General features: G+C 39.8%; 3 protein-coding genes across 3 annotated transcripts; 2 read left to right on the top strand and 1 right to left on the bottom strand.

Moving 5' to 3' along the window:
* The first annotated feature begins 3,443 nt into the window (after positions 1 to 3,443).
* On the top strand, positions 3,444 to 7,238 carry LOC143575762 (peroxidase 12-like). The gene is made up of 3 exons (XM_077060052.1): positions 3,444 to 3,732; positions 6,140 to 6,334; positions 6,443 to 7,238. Exons 1-3 carry the CDS (start codon positions 3,481 to 3,483, stop codon positions 7,061 to 7,063), a joined length of 1,068 nt encoding a protein of 355 aa, XP_076916167.1. The 5' UTR covers positions 3,444 to 3,480; the 3' UTR covers positions 7,064 to 7,238.
* Positions 7,239 to 8,811: 1,573 nt separating this feature from the next.
* On the bottom strand, positions 8,812 to 9,959 carry LOC143575765 (putative F-box protein At1g67623). The gene is made up of 4 exons (XM_077060054.1): positions 9,763 to 9,959; positions 9,557 to 9,650; positions 9,323 to 9,481; positions 8,812 to 9,225 (listed from the first exon to the last, which is right to left on the bottom strand). Exons 1-4 carry the CDS (start codon positions 9,957 to 9,959, stop codon positions 8,812 to 8,814), a joined length of 864 nt encoding a protein of 287 aa, XP_076916169.1.
* Positions 9,960 to 18,915: 8,956 nt separating this feature from the next.
* Positions 18,916 to 22,295, top strand: LOC143575764 (uncharacterized). Its single transcript, XM_077060053.1, has 3 exons — positions 18,916 to 20,034; positions 20,483 to 20,639; positions 21,460 to 22,295. The coding sequence occupies exons 1-3, from the start codon at positions 18,916 to 18,918 to the stop codon at positions 22,293 to 22,295; spliced, it is 2,112 nt and encodes a 703-aa protein (XP_076916168.1).
* The last annotated feature ends 4,113 nt before the right edge of the window (positions 22,296 to 26,408 follow it).

Raw genomic sequence — 26,408 nt, 5'->3', positions numbered from 1 at the left:
GCCGCGCGAAGAGAGGAGGTGGCGGCACCATACCTCGTGTGGACAGGAGGACTGCCCACACCTTGAGGCAAAGAAGACAAGGAAACTTTGGAGGTAAACCCCTTGGTTTTCTTAAGTCCCTTCGCCTGAGTAGGAGGATCCTGAGCAACAGGGGCATCATTTTTCTTCTGTTTTTTACTGGCCCCTGCGCCAATTTTCCCTTTAGCTTTACGCTTGAGCTGTGGCACCTCAGCTTCCTCCTCATCCTCTTCTTCCGCGAGCTCCAGCTCATAGTTCTCAAGCGCATCTACAATACGTGCAACAGAAATGTTAACCAAATTTGGTATTCTAAAGGCATAAGCATAAGTACAAAGGCCTACCAGGCGCATCGCTGTCAAAGCAAAATCCCAAATCAACAGGGATGAACATATCTGCGAAGCGATCGGGGAAGCCAACTTCCCCAGCGCCTAGCGTTACAGAGCCACCCTCCATATGCTCATCATAGGCGGCGTGGACGTACTCCTTGCTTACTGCATAAAACAAAGACAAATGATATCAGCAAAACGAATTATATTCGCGCAGAAATCATGCAATGAGCTAATAACTCACATAATCCGTCAACTTGGATAACAGGCTCAGTCGCGCTGTCGGCCCACCTTCTGCTCATGCCAACCCCCACCAGCACCTCCTCGCAAATATTCTTGGTGTGTGATGGTTCAGCAGTCAACTTATTAACCCATGCGCCAGTTGGGTTCTTAAAAACATTCACATCCGCGGGCGCAGAAGTGATCGCGCGCATGGTCATGCGGATGGGAATCACACCAGCCTTAATGTAGAAAAATTTCTCAGACCAGTCATGAAGGCTCTTGAAGGAAACAGTGCAGCATTTGACCTTCTGATTGCGAGGAACGAATGAGAACCAAGAATCTTGGATTTTTGGCTTATAAAAAAATTGAAAGCGCCGAGGGGTTGGCTTCTCGCGCTGAGCTTTGCACATGAACTCAAAATGAGTCATGCGCACAAGTCCAAAAGGATGGACTTGGGATATGTGAATCCCATAAAATTTAAGCAGCGCACCCATAAACCTTGTCATTGGGAGACGAAGGTTGCAGTGGGTGAAAAAATGGCAGTATAAGGAGATATAGCCGGTGGGCGGATCTGCCGCCGTTTGCCCGGCCGCCGGAAGCATACAGCCATACTCAGGGAGAAAACCCTGAGAGGCGATGAGACTGTCAAAATCAGACTGTCTCAATTTACAGGGAATCTCATCCCACCTCTTTACTGTCTTGCCCTTCCCCACCTCCTCCGACGAGGCCTCAGCAGCCCGTTTTCCCTTGCCGGTCTTCTTCAAAGTGGACATGACTAATGATTTTACACGGCGTCTGCTTGGGGAGATTGTGGTGTCTGGGTTATCAGACATACAACTGCGAAATCAAACAGAGGTTACTTCAAGAACGGAAATCGGAATAAAAATGGAAGGAAAGGAAAGCTCTGAAATAACAATGAAGATGAAGAATAACAACCCAAAGGCTTGCTTTTATAGGCCCAGGAGAGAGAGAAACAGGTACTGATCAGAGTTCACGCGCCCCCACTCGCAGGTGCAGGCCAACGCGAGCGCGACACGTGTTCCTGACACTGTGTGAGGGGACATAAAGGGAACGAAACAGGTACTGATCAGAGTTCACGCGCCCCACTCGCAGGTGCAGGCCAACGCGAGCGCGACACGTGTTCCTGACACTGTCTGAGGGGACATGAAAGGCAACTGTAGCACCTCGAGCACACGAAAAGTCTGACACGTCTCCATCTCTGACGCATGTCAGCACCAACCAACCACGTACATTGACGATTCATTTTAACCAAAAGGATAGAATTTCGCGCAACGATGAGAAATAAAAAAGGAAAAGACAAAACCCTATTAAAAGAGAACTATTAAGTCTAATATCTATCTTACCTCGCTCGCGCGAGACAAGACACACATTAGACTGGGGGGGCTTGAAGAGGTATGTACCCGCCTTAACATCGAGCGGGGCGTGTCAACCCACAAGATATAGACAAGAGGCTTGAAATCAAGATATCATGAAGGCACAAAGCCAAAACCTATGCGCACAGCGCATATCACATATGCTCACGCATCACATATGCTCAAGCATATCATATATGCTCACGCATCACATATGCTCACGCGTATCACATGCTCGCGCACCATATATGCTCACGCATATCACATCTGCGCGTGGCGCATATCGCATGCTCACGCATCATATATGCTCACGCATATCACATCTGCGCGTGGCGCATATTACATATGCTTGCGCATATCACATCTGCGCATGAAACATCTGCGCGTGAGAATAAAGAGAAGACTTCGCGCATCCTCAGGATAGGCGCATATCACACGTGCACATAATCAACCTCGTCCTTATCCAAATCAGGATAAGGACAACCTTGATTGTGCTCGTCAGCAAACCTTCCAGAAGGTATCCTTTAAGGAATAAGAATATGCTGATATTGACAGCTGCCAATGAAAGGTGGACAACTCAGCAAAACCCATGTGCTACCACGTGATTGCACATGGGTCAGGTAAAATGCCTGGGTCAGAGAATAATCAATGAAAAAGCACCAGGTGTCCTGAGGACACGTGGCGCAAAGCAATAGGAGAAGGCCAAAAAGGCCCTAATGGGATCTGAGCCCAATCATTGGAAACCCTAGCACTATAAATACCACACCACCTCCACAAGGGGAGGTAAGCAAGAAAATACATTCCAATTCATTACTCACTCTCAGATTATTATTATCTTCTCCTACAATCTCTTATTCTCACACCGGAGGGTTACCCCAAAGAGGACCCCTCTGTCCCTTTCTGAGGGATAAGTTCACGGTGCTGCTCGTTTTGTAGGTGGAAGAACTCATACTCCGGAGAACCATCGGTGAAATAGCATACTCATACCCGAGGAAAGTTGATCGTCTACCAGTGAGCCGATCCACGTTTCTTCAATTATTTTATGACATTAATCACCAACATGAAAATTCATGCTAAATCGATGTAAAAAAAACTTCAAATCAGTTTCTTCAACAATATCCTCAACAATATCTCCAACCACATGAATCGAATTAGTGAGCAAAACATTAGAGTTTCGTTAAGGTCTCATGTTTAACACGGTTTCTTAAAGCAATGTTTAATATTCACTCCAGGAACTATTTCTCGTAATAAAAAGGATAGCAAGAAAAAACGTTGTAATATTTTCAAATAGTAAGTAACAATTTTACACTCACAACTCACAAGTGTGCACAATATAATATACATTTAAAAAAAACATGGCAAGACCATATTATTGCAGTACAAAACATAAACAAAAATATATAAAACATGGAATATGCTTAAAAGTTTCATATATATTTTTTTACGTGGTTAAAACTAAATGGCTATAAATACAAAGCCATGAACCATAAAGCACCCAACCCATAGAGAGATAAGAGCCAAGTAGATACTAGATAGTATCCATGGCCATGGCTTTTCTCTTCAAAGCTTCAAGCATACCAACACTCATCTTTATATTATTATCATGCAACCTTATCATAATATCAGATGCTCAAAGGCCTGCGCCTGCACCGGGGCTGTCGTATACATTCTACCGGACTACTTGCCCTCGGCTCGAAACCATTATACGACAAAACCTTCAAACGGTTTTTGCTTCTGATATTGGCCAGGCTGCTGGCTTGCTTAGACTTCACTTCCATGATTGCTTCGTACAAGTACGTTTGTTTTTGTTTTTATTAATAATTTAATTATGGCATTTTTGGAACATAATATATAATTCTTATTAGTGTTCCGAATTCTAAAGTATATTACAAAATTAAATACTCATTTTATAAGTAGGGTTGTAAACATCGCTAGTCCTGAGTCGAGCGGTGGATGAAAACTAGCGTTTAATAGGAATTAACTGCAATCGGAATTAATAAATGCTTAATTGGTGCTTACTGCTTAGTAAAAATTTTTACAAGCATGATTTTTAGGTTGAGAAGTTGAGATCTACATAAAAAAAAAAAAAAAAAAAAAAACTAATTAGCCCTTTTCATAATATTATTGCAAATTATTTTCAAACTATTATTACAAATACCTTCCAATTGGTATTTGTGGTCCGATTCCAACTAGCCTCTGTTTGACCATTTGTTAGATTTTTTTTTTTCTAATTATACTATTATAGTACTTCTTTCTCTCACTCTTTTGTAATTTTGTATTCATATTAAGTAAAAACAATTATTTAAATTATGTGCAAAGAATAAGAATTACTAATTAATCCATGTTATAATCTATAATATATACAAACTAAGACATAAAAATCCTATGTGTCGCGATGTGGTCGCTCCCCCCCTTTTTGGAGTCACCAGATTTGCTTGATTTTTAAATGGAGGTTTCTCATGCATTTGACCCGAATTCATGGGTATGAGTCTTACCAAACCCAGATATTTCTTAAACGGGTTATAACATCTCATTAAATTAAAAATTATTCTCACCAAATTATTGATGTAAAAATCCTATAAAATAGGATATAATAAAAACTAATATCTTATTTCTTTTAAAAGAGATATATATGTATATATATTATTTACATTAAAAAACCAATTTGATAGTAAAAAAAATAAACGGGTCTTGAGTCTCATCAAACTATAAGTATATTATTAACTTTCATAAATATTATTTATAATTAAAAAACTAATTTTATAGTAAAAAAAATAAACGGGTATTGGGTCTCATCAAAACCATATAGCTTTTAAACCAGGTTATAACATCTCATATATTTTTGAAACAATTTATAATCAAACCATAAGTATATTATTAACTTTCATACAATAAAAAAAATATAAATTCAAAAAAAAAATAAATATTAGAATAAACAATATAAAACAACCACTATAATACGGGGGGATAAAAACTAGTTTATTTTATAATTAATATTAGTTGTTAAAGAAAAATTATTTCAAATTATAACAACAGTAAATTGTAAACATGATCGATACGAGAAAATAGGAAGCTATCTATTTTTTTTTGGGAAGCTATTAGTATATATCAAATAATATTTATAAATAGTAACTTATGTTAACATATCTCTTTAGTCTATAAAGATAGACAAATCGCTTTTAAAATAATACTATTTTCAGTTTTCACGAGTAATGATATATGCACAATTTACAATTTGTCTTAATGTGTATATGCACCATTTATTTTATGATTTTTATATATCTGTTTTCATGTTCTCATATTTTTCTTTGGCTTTATTCATGCCATCTATATACTTATGTTAGAATACTTGAGCTTTAGGCATAAGAATATACTTTTAGTTAATTGGTTCATTGTTCTAATATCAGCTATTTATTTGACTAAATAGGTTATGTTGATTTTGTATGTTTTTTGTGCCAAATGGATTATAGCACTATATTTTATATTATATTTATATTATAATGTCCAATATTATGCAACTAGATACATCTCAATAATAAAGGAATCTAAATGGGACAATAGAGATAAACTTATAGGAAAATGATTTAGCAGAGTAAAAGACTTTTAATGAATACTTGTTCATGGATATGGGCAATTAGATGAATTCATGTCAAGTGTGAGTTTAGTACATATCATATCATTAATATTAATTTATCTAATAATTTTAATAACTTGTTATTTCAACAAATGTGTATACACTAATACTATAATAAGTAGTTTGATGTTTACAATTAACCTAAGACACTTATAATTGGTCCGGTGTTGTTATAAGTTATAACTTAGAATACTACTTGTTAGTACTACTACTACGTACATTAATATACTAGTGTGTGCAAGATTTTGACGTAGAAAACACTTGCAAGCAATTTATAAATATAGATTTTTATAAGAGATTGGAGGATGAGATGATGACACGTGGAAGTACATGCTACCTTAGATCAACTTGAAAAGTCACACCTTGACCCCATAATAAATATGGATAATAACTAAGGTTCAGTGTTTGATTGAAGAGAAACATTGGTGAATTTAAATTTTTCCCCCCTACAAAATTCTTCTTACGAAAAGATATATTTAACTGTTAAAAAAAGATTTTTTATTGATTACCATAGTCCATAACAAGAAAACATGTTACTTGACTTAGCATATGGTTAACTATGTTAGGGTTGTGATGGTTCGGTGTTGCTGGATGGTTCAGCTAGCGGACCAAGTGAAAAAGATGCACCACCAAACTTGACCTTAAGAGCACAAGCCTTTGCCATCATTGAAAATCTTCGTAGGCTTGTTCACAATGCATGTAACCGAACCGTCTCATGTTCTGATATTACTGCTCTGGCTGCTCGTGACGCGGTATTCTTGGTAAGATATTAGTGTCACTTTTTATATACTATACATAATATACGAGTATAACATACTTAATTGCTATAAAAATAAATCTAACGTTTTACAAATATCTTCATGATGTAGTCGGGTGGTCCTAACTATAGCATACCATTAGGAAGGCGTGACGGACTCACATTCGCTACAAGAAACGCCACTCTAGCCAACCTTCCTCCACCCTCAGCAAACACGACTTTCTTATTGAACTCCCTTGGCCAAAAGGGGTTCACTCCCACCGACGTAGTAGCGCTCTCTGGAGGCCACACCATCGGGATATCCCATTGTACCTCTTTCACCCCTCGGCTCTACCCATCCCGAGATCCAACCATGGACCAAACCTTCTTCAACAATCTAAGAACAACATGCCCAACCGCAAACTCCACAAACACCACTTTCATGGACATTCGATCCCCTAATGTGTTCGACAATAAATATTATGTTGACCTCATGAACCGGCAAACGCTTTTCACCTCAGACCAAGACTTGTACACAGACAGCAGGACTCGAAGCATAGTCACAAACTTTGCGGTTAACCAAACACTCTTTTTTGATAACTTTATTAATGCAATGATAAAGATGGGACAATTGAGTGTGTTGACGGGCACACAAGGGGAGATACGCTCAAATTGCTCGCGTATAAATTCGAACGACTTGTTTATGTTTCCCGACATGGAAAACGATCAAGACGAGAAGGTGGCATCGTATTAGGCTACGTGTTATTGTGTTTATGAATCACTTTGTCGAAATAATATGTTAGATCTCGTGAAACTATGTACGTTTCTGAGTGCTTGTGAACTTGTGTTTGCATATGTACTGTTGCTATATGTGAATATTGAGTGTCTTGTGGCCTTAAATAAAGGGTACGAGGTCTTTTATATGGTCAGTTTTGGGCTCATTAGACACGTTACTGGTCCATTTAAAAGTTCATGTTTTGGGCCAAGCTTGAATGACAGTAATACTCATATTGGGCTGTCCAAACCGCTCGTCGCTTAAACTCGTTCGCCTATTGTTCGAAATTTGCTCGAAAAATGCTTACTTATTTTTTCGCTCAATTGTAAACGAGCCGCTCTACTCGGTTTGGTTTGTAAGTGAGCCAAACAACAAGCAAAAGACCGCTCGATTCGGTTCGACTTGAACATTTTTAATTCACTTTTTATATATCCGTATACTCATAAATTTATATTTTGTTTTAATAATTATCTTGAATACTGACAAACTGAATATTAAATATAATATTTTAATTATTGAATATTTTCAAATGCTTTAAATATAAAAAGTAATTAATTATATTTAGTTTTCAATATTTCAATATTAAAGATAATTATAAAAATAAGGTATATATTTGTGCATATACATTTCTATAAATAATTATTTTTTTAGTTATTAATTGTTTTATAAAATTATATCCAACTTCAAACTTCAATTTTATCAAAAATTACAAGCTATTATTAGTTTTTCTAAAAATTACTAATTTATTTTTATGCACGTCATATTTAACTTCAAACTTGTTTCTTATAAAAGAAATTTAAAAGGAAAAAAAAGGAAAAAAGTAATGTTCCGAACTCGCTCGATACCGCTCGAGAAATACTCGGTTCGATTTTGGCTCGGTTCGATTTGAAACGAGCCAAGCAACGAACAAGCCCTTGCTTAGTTCAGCTTGGCTCGTGCCACACCGTAGAGTACAGTGCACACTACTAAACTGCACCAAAAATTATATATTGTTACAATAAATATAAAACATTATTTTAATAAAGTAAATTATTTAAAGGTTTAAGTACCTTTAAATGAAATCCGATATTTACATAAATTTAAAAACAGTACTATCAATGCTATCAAACGAGAAACGACAACTAAATATCCGACTACTAGAAAATTGTGAGGTTAAAATTTTTTTTTAACCATCTAAAGACATATACACAATAAAAACTTTAACTAATTAATTATATTTATTCGTAAAAATTTAATTTCTTATCACATGTTTGTTACTAAACAATGGTATATACTGATAAAATAACATGTGACAATAAATTCGAATAATTTATAATGTTTTTTTGAACAACTAATGATGTGCTTCTAAATCGTTATAACTTGTATATGCAGGATGCGGATTGCACGGTCTAGATAACAAAAATGTGACTATAAATGTGATTCGGATTTAAGTTTATAAAAACCAAAGTTACAGAACTAATTTTAAAATACACCATTTGTTTATTAATCTTAATTATTTAAAAAAATGGGAATTTGTTTTAAATCAGTTTGTCAACAATTGGAAATTCAAAACAAAAACAAAAGATTATAAATTTGTTCACACACTCTACAGAGTTATTATAGACAGAAAAAAAACAAATTAAATATACTTTCTAAGATAAATAACCTGACCCATTGATAACAAAACAATATCTATTAATGCATTATAAGTTTAGAGTTTATCAATTATATCCTTGCTTTCTAATTCTTCAAACAACGAAATTCATGGCTTTACAAAAATAAACGAGTTCCCGATACCACAAACACTTCTCACAACTTGCAACTTCTTTATCTTCATCTAAACTCCAACCCCTTCTTTCAAATCGGATGGCATGATCTTGTTTGTGACATTGTGTGTTGACCTTGTCTAGAGTAACCGGGTTGTTAATCCACATTTGACTTAACATTGAAGCAATTTTATTCCTACACTCTTGCACATTCCAATGCCTTGATTTCGAGTTATTCATGCAATTCAAATGATTTAACCCGTCTTGACTTGATTGATCGCCACTTGAAAGAAGAATCATGCCATACACGTATGTCGCTTCCGAATGTCCCTTGTCAGACGCCCTTTTTAAAAATTCAAGTCCACAGTTGACATTAACCATACAGAAATAATCAATCTGTAAAAAAAATCATTGGTGTAGTTAGTTAAAATTTTTAATGATAAAAAAAAGATTTAAGTGTCATATATTAGAAGTATATGTAAGTTATTCTTACCATTCCTTGGCGGAACAATGACTCGGGGTTTCCTTTCTTGAAGCAATGAGTTAAGAAAGAAAGAGCGCTTTTACTCGGTGGAAACCAATGAATTATTGGAAACTTGTCAATGGAGATGGATTGAGAGACATAGTCGTCTGATGTTGAATCCAGAAATTCCTTACAAATGTATAATAAAATACAAATTGATTAAAATATTAGAAAATTCATACAAAAATGTAAATTGTTTATTACAAAATCTGCAGTATTTATTTTCTCTCTCGCAAATATCAGCTTGAAAATAGGTAAATTCAACATCATGCATGAATTGAACAAAATAGTCAGATAACTTTGTATTTATAAATAAGCAAACATAAGTTTTTTTTCATAAAGATAGCAATGTCTCAAAGTCATGTTACATATATCTAAAGAAAATTAGATCATGAAATTATAAAACTAACCTGAGTTTTGCATTAAAAAGATCGGTGAATGAAGACGATGCTACCCGGGCAAGAACATCAACTAAAAGATCTCTTGGAAGCGCTCTAACTGTGCTTGTTGGTTGGTTAATGATGTGACTGACTTGTTTTTCTCCATGTTTACGAACACTCAAACCCATATGATCGATCATCTTTCTTGTTTTCTTTGGAATACCCATTGTTATTCGAATAGCAAGTTAATTGATTGCTTAAAGAGAGCAATTTAACTGATTCGAACGAAACAATTAGAATACGAAGTCTTGCATGTACATATGATGACCCTTGTACGTGCTTTTATATATAAAAAATTACTTGGTGAGAAAGTTTAAGGATTTGAATTTAAATCCTAATAGAAATAGGACGTAATAGATAACGAATTATTTGAATATTATTTGAATTATAAATTTATGTTGTCAGCTGTTGTCGCAGAATTAATGGCACTCGTCCTGTCAACAGCTGTTGTCAGCTTGCCCGGTGCCACATGTCACGGTTTCATTGCACCTTCAATTTCTCTCTCCTTCGCATTAAATTCATCGCATTAATTGCGATCCCTATATAAAGGGGGAGAGTGTCCTTTGTAATTCACATCTTCACTTCTTCTCTTCATCTCTAAGGCGATTTCTGGTGAATACTCTCTTATTTAATTGAGCATTCCTCCGAAATCGTTTCTTCTTCCTCTGCAATATGTCTTCTCATGATGCTGAAGCTGTAGCCGACGATAGGAGTACTGCTGGCGAGTGCCAGTGTGCTCTACCTATCGATCTGTACCAGTATGTTGTCAGGAAATTCATGCTTGAGTCTCTTGAGCCTGAGTTTCCTGAACCTCAGCAGACTGTGTACGATGCCCCCAGTGGCAAGATCGGGGTATATGCTGCATTCTTTGTTTATGGGAACCTTAGGTTCCCATTGACAAAGTTTGTGTACCGTGTCCTGGAGAGGCATGGTGTGCACCTGACCGAGGTGCATCCGATGGCGATTGCCAAGATCCGGCACTTCGAGTGGGTGTGCCGGATTCTGGGTATTGAGCCCTATGTGGACCGCCTGATGACCTTCTATACTTGGAGGTGCATCCAGGGGTGGTACACCCTGACAACCCGTATTAAGGGTTTGAAGATTTGCGCGACCGAGCGCAGTCTCCGATCGTGGAAGCGGGAGTTCTTCTACATTTCTGCCCGCGCCATCCCCATTGCCATGAAGTTTAAGAAGGGGCAAGCGCTTCCGAGCCTTCACGCTTCCAGCTACCAGGAGGCGGAATGGTTCGCGAAGATATCTCTTGTCCAATCTCCGGTTTACCGGTTTCCGGAGTCCGGGATGGTAATGCTGGGGATGAGCCGGGTATGGAAGGAAGCGTCTCGGTTTCCCATCCTTCTCGAATACGGTTTGAATTCTATTCCTTATGGTATGTCTTGTCTTTTTTGCTGATATGAGTTTGTCTTCTAACTGTTTCTTTTCTTTCAGAGGGGAACGATTTGGAGTCGCTCCTGTACCCGCGTGAAGCTGACGGTCCCGTGAGGGTGGGTACTCGTGCTCTAGACGAGAACGAGTTGCCCATCCTGGAACAAACAGCGGATCGGTTTGTGGAGGTCTATCCGCTGGGCCACGAGATCCTGAGCCACCGGCGGCCAGGTAAGGCGTTATTCTATCCTCCACCCCTCAATGCTGTACCTGCTGCTGGAATTCCTGACATCCCATCTTCTTCTGAGGAATCCGCAGATGGTCCTCCGTTGGTGCGGAAGAGGAAGGCTGCCGGTGGGAAAGGGAAGGAGAAGGTGGCCTCCACAGCCGATCCAGTGGTCTTATCTGACACTGAGTCAGATAATGAAGAGGTGGCGGGGAACCCCGGTGGTGAGAAGACCACTGCTCCGGAGGCTACAACTGTTACCTCCGGAGAACCACTGACGACGACGGTGACCGGCATCAAGAGACCGGCTCCATCGGGTTCGTCCCCGCCCGTCCGTACGTTCAAGCTCAAGAGAACCCGTAAGTACAAACATCCTTCTTATCTTTGTAGATTTCACTTTCTAAATTTATTGAAACACTTATCTTCTTGTGTAGGCGTGGATGTTGACGCATTCCAGGGTGGAGCGCAGAGGAGTACCTCTCCGCCGATGACGGTAGGCTCGGTCAGCCTACCTGAGGCGACGACCCAGGCGCCTGTGCCTGCTTCCGCTGGATCAGTTGCTCACTCTTTTGAGCCGACTGTTCCAGCCGAGATGACGTCACCGCCGGTGGTAAGTGCGATTTTTACAGCATCTTTCACCGAGCCGGCGGTTACGATTGCTGTGGATTCTGCGGCGGCAACCGCGGCGGCGACCACGGCAGCGACCACGGCGGCCGCTACTATGCCTCCGCTACCGGCCACGACGGCCGGCCCATCAGGTACGCGCAGGGCTTCTCGCCAATCTTTGTCACCTTCCCATCTGCCCGACCTTTTGGATGGATTTCCCTTAGGTTCAGGCGATGGGTTTGGTGGCTATCGGCCTGTGATCGACCCTACAGGTGCGTAGGGTTATTTTGGCCTTTATATTTTTTCTTCATCTTTTTCCTAACTGCTTTGTTTCTTTTGCAGTGTCGGATTCCAATGAAGTGTATGTTCCACGATGGAACATACGCCGAGGAACAACCCTTCGTACCCCTGTGGAGTGCGTGGAATGGGCTCGCCACGCTGCTCCCCATGGTGCGTTGGGGGAAGCCATGGCTAGCTACCAGGAGGGTAGGCTAACCAATGAGCTTCGGGTTCTCCAGGCCCGGATGCAGCCGCGCGTCGAGATGCTTTGTCGTGAAAACGACAAGTTAAAAGCAGCTCGCGCCAAGGACGTATCTCAAGCGCGGGCTCTTCGGGAGGAGAACCAACAACTGTCCGCAGCTGCTGCGGAGAAGGCCTTCAAGGCCCTCGAGGTTGAGGTTCAAGCGCGACTCGAGGCCCGCTCCAAGGCTGCCCAAGCTGTTAGCGAACAGCTTCGGCTGGCTAAGGAGACTGCGAGGAACGCAACCGAGAGGGCCACCAAGGCTGAAGCCGTTGCTGAGCCTTTACGCGTGGAGAATGAGGAGCTCAAGGCCAAATTAGAGGCTCTCCAACGTGCTCATGATGCCTTGGCGATGGAAGATGCCAAGAAGCTCCAGGAGATCTTGAACCAGAGGGGCGTGCTTGACCATACCGAGCGGAAGCTTAAGGGCGTCGAAGAGGCTGCCGCAAAAGAAAGTGCTACTTGCCAACCTTAACAAAAGCGAAGCCGAACGCGCCTGCACCCAAGCTCAAGCCGCCCTCAAAGAAGCTCTGGTTGCCAAGGAATGGCTTCTTCGAGAAGCGTTGTCTCAGGTATGTTTATCTTTACGTCTTCACGCTTTCCTTTGTACATAGAAAAGGTGTTTGACACTTGTATTTTCTTTGTAGGTTGTGCATCGGGTCTTCTCAGAGACTACTTACGATGATGCCATGAGCGCAGCCCTCAACGCTTCTCATGAGGATGGGGAAAAGGCCGGCTTCCTGCTTGGTCTAGGGTTCGTTGAGAAAGGCTTCCCGCCTTCCAACTTCCCTTTGTTGGATGTGGACACCGAAGCTGCATATGACCAAGCGGTGAACCAATATGCCGCCTTCCCGCATCCGGTGGTGGAGAAGGTGAACGAAGTTGCTGCTGCTGATGATGGACTTGCTATCCTCAAGGCTTTCCTTGAACCGCCACGCTCCACTGATGGGGCGGGTCCAAGTGGAAGTGGTCCTGAAGCTTGATTCTGAAGATCCCTTCCCGCTGTTAGGATAGACTAGATTTTGTTTTGTAGGCGGGTAGTTACCCGGCCATTCTTGTAATATATCTTTTGTGAAATACAAATCTTTTTTTTTTTGAATAAGACTGTTATTTCCTTTGGGTTCATTGCTTTATAAAACTTACATGACTTGCATACTTAGTTTAAATTAGCGATTTCTCAAGTGTTTAGAATAAGTTAACCTTGAATGTGGTTGACAGTAAGTTGAAGTTTTGCTTCCCCCTTTGTGAGTGTGCGGATAGGACCGGCACTTGCACTTAGTAGGATGGCTAAACTTTACCTATGTCTGACCTGCGCGTAGGTTTTTCCTTATCCTTTCAGAATGACTTTTAACCGTTCGACGCGCGGTTGTTAACGAGTTAGTGTTCAGCTTCCGCTACCAGGATTCATGCGGGTATACCGGCACTTTCACATAGTGGGATGGCTGAACTCTTCCCCTTTAACTGTTCTGCATGAAGGTCTTGTCATTTTCTGGTTTTATGCGGGTTTTGCCGCCTTCCCCACGCAACGATTCTTCACTTGATGCGGTGAATACCGGCATTAGTGTTCGAATCAACCGTTCAACGCGTGGTTGTTAATAGGTTAGTGTTCAGCTTCCTCTACCAGGATTCATGCGGATATACCGGCACTTTCACATAGTGGGATGGCTGAACCTTTCCCCTTTAACTGACCTGCGTGAAGGTTCTGTCGTTTTTTGGGTTTATGCGGGTTTTGCCGCAGTGACTCTTCTTGATGCGATGACTACCGGCATTAGTGTTCGAATCGACCGTTCAACGCGTGGTTGTTAATAGGTTAGTGTTCAGCTTTCTCTACCAGGATTCATGCGGATATACCGGCACTTTCACATAGTGGGATGGCTGAACCTTTCCCCTTTAACTGACCTGCGTGAAGGTTTAACGCTTTTGGGTTTGTGCGGGTTTAGCCGCCTTCCCTGCGCAACGATTCTTCACTTGATGCGGCGGCTAGCGGCATCTCCATGTGCAAAGTTCATAAAATATAAATGTAAAATCATCAGCTTCAATTTGAAGGAGAATCGTTTCCATTAGAAGTGGCTCTAAGCCTTTTCTTTACAAATTTGGAATTGATCTACATACAAACTGTGTAATTGAGCTCCCATTAGACGTGGCTTGTATGGGAGCACCATCGAGCCGACATGTATCTTGTTCGGGATCTCGTTGTTTACGCAGTATGTAGTCTCCGTTGAAGCTGCGATTTTATTCGTGCGTTTCCCCAGCTGGGGTTCACGCATCAGCCTGCTCGACGCTCACTTCGCCACAAGGTGCGCGAGTGTCCCATCCTTGACAAATGCTTCGACCAAGTTCTTTACGTCTAAGCATTCTTCAGTGTTGTGACCTTTGGTTTTGTGAAAATCACAATACTTTCTCCGGTCAGCATTGTGGCGTTGTCGGATGTATGGAGCCTTCGGCCACGGGAGCTCCTCCGTGGCGAATATCTCAGTCACACTCTTTGTGAGTGGCGTCCACCTGGAGTTCTTCTCCGGTTTCACGTTATCTCTTCCCCCCAACCGATGTTGGAAGCCGGACGGGGTGTCAAAGTTTACCCTTGACTGCCAAATGCCCAGCTTCCGTTTTTTGTTCAATCGGGCGGTAAGGACGTTGTTTTCCCTCGTCTTCTGGGTGTAGAGGTTCGTGCTCTGCGGAAGATCTCTGCCCAGTTGTCTCTCGGTTTCCGCAAAGCGTTTAGCTGCGGTCATGATGGCATCCCATGTGGATGGCATGCCATCTTTGCCCGTTAGGGTGCGGATGAGTTCCGGGTCGTTTGCGCCCTGGATGAAAGCGGCGCGAACGAGATCTTCGCTAACGTTGCCCAGGCTTAGCTTCTTCGAGTTGAAGCGAGTGATGAAGTCAGGCAAAGATTCCTCCTCCTCTCGGACGCACTTGAGGATTGTCCACTGCTCCTCAGTGTACTTTCTTTGCTGACTAAAGTGTTGGCTGAACTTCTGTTGGAAGTCTGCCCAATCGTAGATGTGGTGGACCGGCAGACGGTCGAACCACGCTCTAGCTGCCCCGACCAGCGTCATTTGGAACATATAACACCACGTGGGTTCCGTCCAGTTACTGACGGTCGCCCCCGCGATGAATCTGTTCAAGTGATCGTCAGGGTCAGAAATACCATCGTACGTGCCTATGTTGGACATTTGCTTGGCACTTCTCGGGGCGATTGCTTCCGCAATGTCCCTTGCGAATTTGGACGTTCCCGCCCTTGCCGCAGTTGGCGTGAATGTTTTGGAGAAGTCCCGTGGGCTGTTGCCCACGTTTATTGGACTGAATGCTTCTCCAAAACGCCTTCTCGGTTGGGAATCCGTTTCTTTACGCTTCCCTTTCGCCCTATGACGAGGGTTCGCGTCTTCCTCGGATTCCTCCGAAGCATCGTCATACTCGAGTTCTTCCACTTGTTGGAGTGAACGTAAACGTTCATCCAACTCAGCTTGGAACTCTTTTTGACGTGCTTCGGCCCACTCTTTAACCTCATCGAGTGTTTGGCAGGGGAGCCTCGTCTGTTGATTTTCTAACTGGGTATCGGTGAATCCCAGTGTCTGATTATTTACTTCACTTGCCCCGGCTTGGGTAGCTGGGGTAGTGTTCGTAAAGTTTGTGTACTCGGTATTCCCCCTTATAGCTGGGGTTGTAGTTACCGGAGTCTCTTGGTTACTCGGTTTCGGGACCGGAGTATCCTTAACCATCTTTCCAGAAGTTTTTGAAAAAACTGGAGAAAAATAAAGTTCTAGCTTTATGCACGGATGGCGCCAATGAAGAAACACCAGTCGAACCCCGACAGATTACGAGTAACCTGAGGGTTAGATAGACGTTTCCCACGAGGGGTTAATTCCGGCAAGATGGTTCTTCCGATAACCTGCAAAACAGACACCGTGAGCTCGTCACTAAGAAAGGGGGGGGTTCCTCCTTGTGACCACCCTCCGGCGTGAGAATCAGTCTATATTACTCTTTGAATATAAAGTATATTATTAATACTTAGAGCAGTTATCAGGTAAATTATATAAGATATTAGATGATGAAATGATATTACCATTTGATGTCTTTTATAGCCGAATGTGGGTTTCCAAGGAGGTTTAGCCGGCCTATTACTCTGCCAACTGTGGCCTACGCACGTGCTCTGCTGGTAATTGGTGGATAGGTAGCGGCTGACAGTGACCAGGCGTGCTGTTCACTTTTCCTTTTCCACCAACTACAGGCTAGGCACGTGGTATGGCAGAAGTTGGTGAGCAGGCGGCGGCTAATGGTCACAGTGCTGTGGCGTGTTGCCATGCTGCTGACAGTGAGCTGTCGTATCGTTGGTCAGATCTTTTGTCCATACCTCGTCAGGTGTCACACAAAAGATCCTCCATTATTATACGGACCGGCTCATTTAGGCGGGAGTTTTCCCCCTCCCGCCTTTATGCGGGAATGTTCCCGGCTTTGCTCATTCCTTCTTCAGGTGACTACTGAATTATTACGAGTTGGAGCCTTCTGCGTGTAGCCATGCTGCGCGGGTGGCCAGTCCCTAATGGCGGGTATCCGCACCTGCGGGAACAGGTGGATACTTGGAAACCATAGGGAGGCATTTCCTGCGGGACCAGCTTGCGTACCGCATGTGAGGTCGTCACAACTCTGAGCGTGGTGGGTCCTGCGGGTCTGGTAGGTCGCGGCGCAGACGTCCCTATGGTGAAGTCTGCGGGTTCAACTGCGCAGACGTCCGTTTAAGGAGCCTTGCGTGTTCAACTGCGCAGACGTCTCCTTTAAGGGAGTCTTGCGGGTCCTAACCACCTCTGCTGGGACCTACCTCTTCAATCTTGTATTTAGTTGGAGATCTATCCCTAAAATATGGGATATAGTTTGTATATATATTCATTGTATTGAGTTGGGAAGAATCAATGAGAATTACACATTCCTTTAGGACGGTATATTGAAAATATCCTTACCATATATTAATTACTTCTATGGTTTGATAAAATCATAAAAAGGAAACTTTCAGTTTTATTAATGGTAATTAATTTAAAAGTTTTAAAGCAATCCAAGACCACTACTTGTAAAATTATTATTATTATCATATATGAATCTTTGTACAATGTCACAATAAATTCATTCTGATACAATGAGTCAATAGGGACGATGTGCAACGTGTCCTCCGTGAGCATCGTAATTGGACCTGGGTATTGAACGAAAGGTGAAAAACACAACCCCTAACATGGTTGTGGCGTGTGTACTAAAAGAACACCATCACAATGGGATGCCAAAACAATTGAATCAATCGCGTGCTGAACTCAATAAAATTAAAGAGAAGAACACTTAAAGGTATCATATTGTACCTTATACATAACACTTAAAACATAAGTGTGAAGTTGTGCCTCACATTTGAAGAAAAGTGTGATTATTGAACAAAAATCACACCACAATTTCTTTTACAAATATAGTACAAAGCATATCCATAGCCTACACAAAATTTCCCAATATATAACCTTTGGTTTTCCATGGCAGATATTGAGGTTGAGCAAGGTATGGTGGTGAGTGATGTCAGTGAGGGTTGTAGCAGCGGCGATGACAGTGGTGTTCGTGTTGGGGGAGGATTGTTTCCGGAAGCAATTAAGGGTGTATGAAGTCGTAGGCGCCCTCCTAGTTTATGTATTTTAAACATATGTACATGGAATTATATCTAACCAACAAAAGGTTCTTCAAACCATAGCAAACATTATGAGATCAACCTTTGACAGGCAGGGTTTGACTTTGCTTGGTCAAAGTATGAAACTAGTGGATTACGTGCATCTAGCTTCACTCCAAATAGTGAGACTATGACCAGAGAAATAAACACAAACACGCAATGAACATCTCATTATTTAATTTGCGTGATTGTTAGCTAGTGTGTAACTCATGTTTACTTAAACTTCTGTGTTAGCATTAATGAAAATAATGTTTATGAAATTAAACGTGTTTTATTTGAAAAAATAAGTTATAGTAATCAATCTAGTTATCGTTGTTTTTCTATAAATTATAGTTCATTTTGTTCTTCCATTATTTAGTAGACACGTTAAAGGTTTGGGTTGTTAAAAGAAAATATTGAAAATATACCGGGATCAGTGAAATTGGTGGACGGTTGCATCATATCCCGTGAAATTAGAAGACCAAATATCCAGTTTTCATTTCCTTCTTAATTGACAGCCTCCAATTATTATTTTCTATGTTTAAATAATTGCAATTCTCTATATATTCATATTGTATTCTCATTGTAATTTAATTTTAAGAAATCAATAATAAAAAAGCCTCTTGATATCATGTTATTAGAGCAGGATTGCTCATCATATACCGTTTGATTTTCATGCCTCCTCAAATCAATAAACCCAATCCGAGCTATACCATGTCCGGAGACGGTAACTCGGGTTCCGATTTGTCATTACAACTCGCAAATCTGTTAAAAAACCACCTAAATCAGTCTCATAACCCAAAACTATCTGATAATCTACAAATTAACCCCAAACTCAACAGCCAAAACTACGCATTATGGACCCGGATGATCCGAGTCGCCATAGGCGGAAAATCCAAAACCCTGTTATCCCACCTTACCTCAGATCCTCCAAATCAAACAAGTGAAGATTATGAGCAGTGGGAACAAGAAAATATAATTGTGTTTTCATGGCTTATTCAAAATATCGAACCCGCACTCGCAGGAAACCTAACCGAGTATCCCACTGCAAAAATGTTGTGGGACGCCTTGGTGGTCATCTACAGCAGCGGAAGAGACAAATTACAGACCTTCAATCTTCATGTCAAGGCTAACGACATCAAACAGAATGATACCCCTCTTGAAGATTTTTGGATCGTATTACAGGGGGTATGGGGAGAGATTGACCGAATTGATCCAAATCCCATGAGGTGTCCAGAAGACATCAAGACATACTCACGAATTAGGTCAGAACAAAAACTTTTTCAGTTTTTAAATGCCCTTGACCGGAAATACGAACCCATTAAAAGGGAAATTCTCCGGCTAGATCCTCTTCCGTCTGCGGAGGCGGCCTACGCCGCTGTTCGTAAAGAAGCCGCTCACCAGAACATACTAGGAGCAACTACTAACGATTCGCAGGGCATAGCAACGGGTTTAGTTGTAACTGAAGCAGAAGGATTAGGACTCGCAACAAAAGCTCACCGTCGGTTTGAAGGAAAAAGGAATGGACCGTCAATCAAAGAAGATAAATCACACCTGACATGTGATCACTGCGGTAAATCAAGACATACCAAAGAGCAATGTTTCTGTCTTGTCGGCTTCCCCGATTGGTGGGACGATGGCCACAAAAAGGGTACCAAGAAATCTGGACCGGAAAAAGGCAAAGCGTCTGTTACCGCGAGAAAAGAGAACGTTGATACTAGCACTGACCGGAAAAATCCCACCGGATTTGGGGCGGTGGCGGCGGCCTCTTATGATGAAGAAGGAGATGACTCCTTTCAAATGAGTACAGGTACAGGGGGTGAGAGACCACATGTCTCGAAACTCCCATCTTATTTGTGCAATATTTCCAAAATGGACCCTATAGATTCTAAAATATTAAAGCAACAACTTTTATTTCCTTTATAAAAGAGTTTTAAAAATTGTAAATATAAGTCTATTAGTGGTAGTGTGGCAAATATGGCTCAAAATTACAGTAGGAGACGGGAAGTGTCATGGATTTTGATTGCGGAGCAACAGATACCATGACTTATGATCTATCAGATTTTGCTACGCCAACTAAACCAACAAAGTCTTATATATACACGGCAAATGGAAAGAAGATGCTTGTAAAAAAAAGGGGACTATAGAAATTTCACCGACACTTAAGCTTTCAAATTGTCTTTATGTACTCGCCCTATCACACAAACTCCTGTCAATAAGCCATGTAACAAAAGAGTTAAATTGCACAGTTCTTATGCAACCCACTTTTTGTATTTTACAGGATATCAGGACGGGAGCAATAATTGGGCGTGGCACTAAAAGACAAGGGTTGTATTATGTGGATGAGGTGACTCAAAATGGTATTGTAATGCTTTCTCATGGAACCGTAGAACGAGAAACATGGTTATGGCATAGAAGACTAAGGCATCCATCTACAGGTTATTTACATGTTCTATTTCCTAAATTATTTCCTTCCAATTGTAAGTCACATTGCGAAACTTGTGTGTTAGCCAAAAGTCATCGTAAGACATTCAAACCAAATAATACAAGGGTTGATTCTCCTTTTTCATTAATCCACTCAGATGTGTGGGGTCCTGCTCCAATTATTGGAGGTCAGAATTTTCGTTTTTTTTTGTTATATTCGTGGATGATTGCACACGAATGACATGGGTGTATTTATTAAAAAGTAAATCTGAAGTTCTTGATAAATTTATTTTTTTCTACACCATGATCCAAACCCAATTTCAGAAAAACATTCAGGTTTTTAGATCCGAAAATGGAGGAGAATTTGTTAATTCTGAAATGAAACGTTTTTTTCAAAACAAAGGGATAATTCATCAAACCACTTGTCCCCATACTCCAGAACAAAATGGTGTCGCAGAACGGAAAAAACGTATCTTATTAGAAATAACTCGGGCCCTTTTAATAGAATCACACGTTCCAAAGTTTTTTTGGCCAGAAGCACTCGCCACAGCTGCGTATCTCATTAACCGACTTCCCACTCAAACTATGAAACCAAAAACTCCATTGCAAGTTCTTACTGAATACACCAACCCTCCTTCCGTTCTTACCCTCAAGCCACGAGTCTTTGGATGCACCGCCTTTGTTCACATACCAAAATCACACAGAAGTAAAATTGATCCATGTGCTGAAAAATGTGTCTTTTTGGATATGGAATGAATAAAAAAGGATACCGATGTTACAACCCAAAAACCCGTCACATGTTCACAACTATGAATTGTGACTCTCTTGAAACAGAGTACTATTATGCCTCCCAACAGAGTAGTCAGGGGGAGAGGGAATGTCTTGACACACTAAGTTGGTTGACATATGTTACATATGAAGAAAGAAGGAGCCACAGTACCCCAGACGAGTCTCACCCCTCCACACAACTTCAAGATCCAAACATCAGTGTCTCCCAAACTGCTCCCAACCTGATACCCGAGGTAAGTAATACTCATTCTTCTCCTACAACCAATCCCATTGAAACTGACACATCAAGTCAAGGTGAGAATATACAGGAACAAGAGTTTTTTGACACTCAAGAAGATACTCGAGGAGAAGATAATGAACATTTGCAAGAACAAGAAGAGACATCTGAGAGATATGTATTGCCACCAAGAGCAAATCGGGGAGTTCCACCGAAGAGGTATTCCCCGGAAAAGGAGTCCAGAGGAAGTAGATATCCAATGGCTAATATAGCCAAAGGAAACCTATCCGAGGAAGCTAAGGCGTTTGCTGCATCTATGTACTCTGATGAGATCCCTGCTAATACTGAACAAGCCTTAAAGTCTATTAAATGGAAAAAGGCAATGGAGGAAGAAATGGAAGCTCTCACAAAAAATAACACATGGGAAAAACGTGTCTTGCCACATGGAAAGAAAGCTGTTGGGTGTCGGTGGGTTTTTACAATCAAGTACAAGCCCGATGGTACAATTGAAAGATACAAAGCGAGGCTTGTAGCTAAAGGCTATACACAAACATATGGAATTGATTACTCTGAAACTTTTCCCCGGTTGCAAAAATTAACACAATCAGAGTTCTTTGTTCTGTTGCAGCAAATAAAGGATGGCCATTACACCAATTTGATGTAAAGAATGCTTTCTTACATGGAGAATTAAAAGAAGAAGTCTATATGGAAGCTCCACATGGATTCACGAACGAGTTTGGGGAAAGGGAAGTTTGCCTTCTAAAGAAATCACTCTATGGTTTAAAACAATCCCCTAGAGCATGGTTTGGAAAATTCACCGTAGCCATGAAAAACTATGGGTTCATGCAGAGTAACTCAGATCATACATTATTTCTCAAAAAAAGAGGCAACCTTACAACATGTTTAATAATTTATGTTGATGACATGATTATTACAGGGGATGACAAAAAAGAAATATCCAAACTAAAGAAAAGTTTGTTCACAGAATTTGAGATGAAAGACCCAGGGAGACTCAAATATTTCCTTGGGATTGAAATACTGAGATCAAAACATGGGATTTTCATGTGCCAGAGGAAGTATGTCCTTGATCTATTAGCAGAAACCGGCATGATTGATTGCAAACCAGCAGACACTCCAATGATTGCAAGTCAGAAGTTATACATGGAAAAAGAGGGAGATCTAGCCGACAAAGAAAGATACCAACGAATAGTAGGAAAACTGATTTATTTATCACACACTCGACCAGATATAGCATACGCTGTGGGAGTAGTCAGTCAATTTATGCATCAACCCCAAAAGGCTCACATGGAAACAGTCGTAAGAATTATAAGGTATCTCAAAGGAACAGCAGGGCATGGAGTTTTGTTTAAACCAAATGGACACCTTGAAACTCAATTATATACCGACGCAGATTGGGCAGGGGATAAAGGTGACCGAAGATCTACATCAGGCTACTTTACTTTGGTTGGTGGAAATCTTGTTACGTGGAGAAGCAAGAAACAGAAGGTGGTTGCTATTTCAAGTGCAGAAGCTGAATTCCGAGGAATTGCGAGGAGGATAACTGAAGTGCTTTGAATTTGAAGACTCTTAACTGAGATAGGATATCCTCCACAAGAAACTAGCAAAATTTGGAGTGATGATGAAGCAGCCATTCAAATTTCAGAAAATCCAGTACAACATGATCGAACAATTCATCAAAGAAAAGTTGGAAGCGGGGATCATTTCACTTCCGTTCGTTCGGTCCGAAGATCAACTTGCTGATATCTTAACAAAGGCTGTTAATAAAGGAACCCTATACGAATGTCTGAGCAAGTTGAATTTTGGAAATCCCACTATTCAACTTGAGGGGGAGTGTTAAAAGAAAATATTGAAAATATATCGGGATCAGCGAAATTGGTGGACGGTTGCATCATATCCCGTGAAATTAGAAGACCAAATATCCAGTTTCCATTTCCTTCTTAATTGACAGCCTCCAATTATTATTTTATATGTTTAGATAATTGCAATTCTCTATATATTCAGATTGTATTCTCATTGTAATTTAATTTTAAGAAATCAATAATAAAAAAGCCTCTTGATATCATGGGTGTTTTTGTAAGTGAACTAAATGTATGACGTCAACTAATTTAATGTATTTAGTTAACTATCTTAAAAAATAAACATGTCAATAAACACCTAAAATGAATATACAAAAACGTCTAGGCTAAATCACAACAGGGTTAGGCACTTAGGCCTAGGTTGTTCAAGTTGGGTTTTAAGTGAAGCTAATAGTATTGGGCTTTAAGCTTAAAAATTAGATCACATACTCACAATGTCTCACATGTTTATTAATATATTAAAATATAGAGTAAACTGTGGTTTTGAATGAACCCCTAATGTTTAATTTTAAACGTGGTTTTGGTCTTTTAGACTAACTCCATCCATTATCTTACGAATAATGGATGAAGTTACTGGTCAGCCAAAAAGTCCAAAATCACAAACAAATTTAAATGTCATTAGCTAAAAAGACAACTTACTTATATATTATTTTTTAATTCTTTTTGTTTTTTAAGTCTTTTATTACTTTTAAAATTTATTTATTTTGTTTTTGTTATTCTTCTTTTAATTAACTCACACATTTAACTAACTGGTTAACCGGTCACGTTATATTTTTGATTAAAGTTAAGGTATTTTGATTATGTTTATATTTCTGGAACAAAACAAATTATTCCTATAATATTTTGGGGGACCAACGAACTTACGTTTTTTTCAAATAGTGCGTTCTAACGTTTTAATTTTTGCAATTTGATGACTACATTTGCAAATTGCAATATGACCAAATAACTGAGATTACTGGTTTAATTAGTTCATATACGGAAGCATAAATACTTGAATATTTTTAGTCTTTATTTTCTTTTTGTTTTTTATTTGAACGGCCAAGTGTAACGGTTTTTAGAGGATTTTGAAATACTTACCACCCGTATACAACTCACCTTACCTAAGTTCGAATCCCCTTAATTACAGTGGAGTTGCACATATTCTAAAGCGTGTACGTAAGCAGCCAAGTAGGGATTCGAACTTGAGCACCACCCGAGAAGAAACCACAAGTAAATTTTATATTCCAGCTATTTTAAATGCATATGATTTTACTTTTGTTGAAATATCAAAATGGATTATTTCTCCATATATATCATAAATGAAAAGATGATGTAAGGAACCGAAAAGACTATGCACGTATATGATCATCACCGACTCACCGAGTACCTATACGGCTATATACCCATCAAGTTAAACTATGTTTAGGTATATTGATGAGTGGGTGATTGTTGGTGTATTATTATAATGATTAATATTGCATTTTTAGTTGATTTATTGCTTAGGATTAGTTTTTCGAATTAAGTTCACGTTTACTTTCAAAATATATGTCCATGTTCAAAAAATCCAAATAACTCGAAAATCTATTCAATGTGCAAACTTATAAAGTAAAGAATTAAAATATGTACAATTTTATGAAAAATAACGAATTAAAAATAAATTTCATCCTTCATCTTCCGGTTGGATCGCAGGTGCTACATTTAATGAATGATTTTTAAAATTAGTCCCTGGAGTATTTCTGATTTTGTGAGTTTAGTCCCTGGTCTATTTTTTGTGAATACTTGAATCTTAATGTTGATTCATAACAATTTGTTTCTTATATTAAACATCGTTGAATAATATTTATTAGGCCCCAATATAAAGATAAGACATACATATTCTAAGGATATCTTGGTCATATTCTTTGATATATTATTCAACAATTTGGTCATATTATTTTTATTAGTTTTTAATTGAATTTATATTAATTTTTATTTTCACCTTAATATTCAACATAGAAAATTTGAAATAAAAAAGATATATATATTCATCGCCCATAATTATCTTATAGAAATTTATTCAGGAAATGAAACAACACATTATCAATGGTAATATCAGTGAATTGAAACCCTAAACCCTAATTAAAATGCGTCAAATATGCATACAATAGCGTACATAGAGGTGACAATCGTGACCCAAACCACTTCTAATAGATCAATTTGGATTGTTTTAAAAATCATATGGGTTAGTTTGGGTCATAGATTTTAATAAGATGGGTCAAATGGGTCACTTGAAATTTCACCTTATTTTCAGGTCAAAATGGGCCGATAAATTTAAAGAAATGGGTCGATGTGTGTTAGTGTCTTAAGGAAAAGCGGCAACTCTGATTGAAACGGGCTTCGGAACGAGTTCGGTTTAAGTTTTGGATTGGAACGAATTCGGTTTAGGTTTTGGATTGAAACGAGTTCAGTTTAGGTTTTGGATTGGAACGATTTCGGTTTAGGTTTTGGATTGGAACAAATTCGGTTTAGGTTTTGGCTCGAATCAGGTTTCGAGCCGACACGAGTTTTCGCACCGGACAGGTTGGGTTTCAGTTTCTTTGTTTCTTTTTCGTCGATTTCGGATTCGTTTTCGATTTTTTGTTTTGTTTTAGTCGGTTTGATTAGTTTCGTTTCTATTCGGTTTCAGTTTTTTAGTTTCATTTTGATCTATTTTTCCGGTTTCGGTCAATTTAGTTCAGTTTTGGTTTCTAGTTTCGTTTTCATTGACTTTTTGGTTTCGATTCATTTCTCGATTTATTTTTTTAACGAGGACAACGAAGGAAACGTTTTAGTTTTTTAACTTTTTTCGTTTTTGATTTATATTTTGAGTTATGATTTTTTATTAATTCTTTTGAATTTTTAGAGAGACCCTAAAACGTTTCTCAAAATATAATTAAAAAACG

Source organism: Bidens hawaiensis, unplaced genomic scaffold (genome assembly GCF_021521415.1).
Source record: "Bidens hawaiensis isolate Kalapana, Puna unplaced genomic scaffold, B.hawaiensis_p1.1 tig00027697_1, whole genome shotgun sequence".
Taxonomy (NCBI): Eukaryota; Viridiplantae; Streptophyta; class Magnoliopsida; order Asterales; family Asteraceae; genus Bidens; species Bidens hawaiensis.
The sequence above is the reverse complement of the archived record's forward strand: the minus strand, read 5'-3'. Positions and strand labels throughout refer to the sequence as shown.

What these genes read in the sequence shown, in the direction of transcription:
- LOC143575762 (XM_077060052.1), top strand. Translation starts at nt 3,481, where the DNA reads ATGGCCATGGCTTTTCTCTTCAAAGCTTCAAGCATACCAACACTCATC. An exon ending in TCCATGATTGCTTCGTACAA is followed by an intron (nt 3,733 to 6,139) that starts GTACGTTTGTTT and finishes TAACTATGTTAG; the next exon opens with GGTTGTGATGGTTCGGTGTT. An exon ending in CTCGTGACGCGGTATTCTTG is followed by an intron (nt 6,335 to 6,442) that starts GTAAGATATTAG and finishes TTCATGATGTAG; the next exon opens with TCGGGTGGTCCTAACTATAG.
- LOC143575765 (XM_077060054.1), bottom strand. Translation starts at nt 9,959, where the DNA reads ATGGGTATTCCAAAGAAAACAAGAAAGATGATCGATCATATGGGTTTG. An exon ending in CTTTTTAATGCAAAACTCAG is followed by an intron (nt 9,651 to 9,762) that starts GTTAGTTTTATA and finishes ATAAATACAAAG; the next exon opens with TTATCTGACTATTTTGTTCA. An exon ending in CATTGTTCCGCCAAGGAATG is followed by an intron (nt 9,226 to 9,322) that starts GTAAGAATAACT and finishes TTTTTTTTACAG; the next exon opens with ATTGATTATTTCTGTATGGT.
- LOC143575764 (XM_077060053.1), top strand. Translation starts at nt 18,916, where the DNA reads ATGTCCGGAGACGGTAACTCGGGTTCCGATTTGTCATTACAACTCGCA. An exon ending in CAGGGGGTGAGAGACCACAT is followed by an intron (nt 20,035 to 20,482) that starts GTCTCGAAACTC and finishes TGTATTTTACAG; the next exon opens with GATATCAGGACGGGAGCAAT. An exon ending in ACTAAGGCATCCATCTACAG is followed by an intron (nt 20,640 to 21,459) that starts GTTATTTACATG and finishes CTCTTGAAACAG; the next exon opens with AGTACTATTATGCCTCCCAA.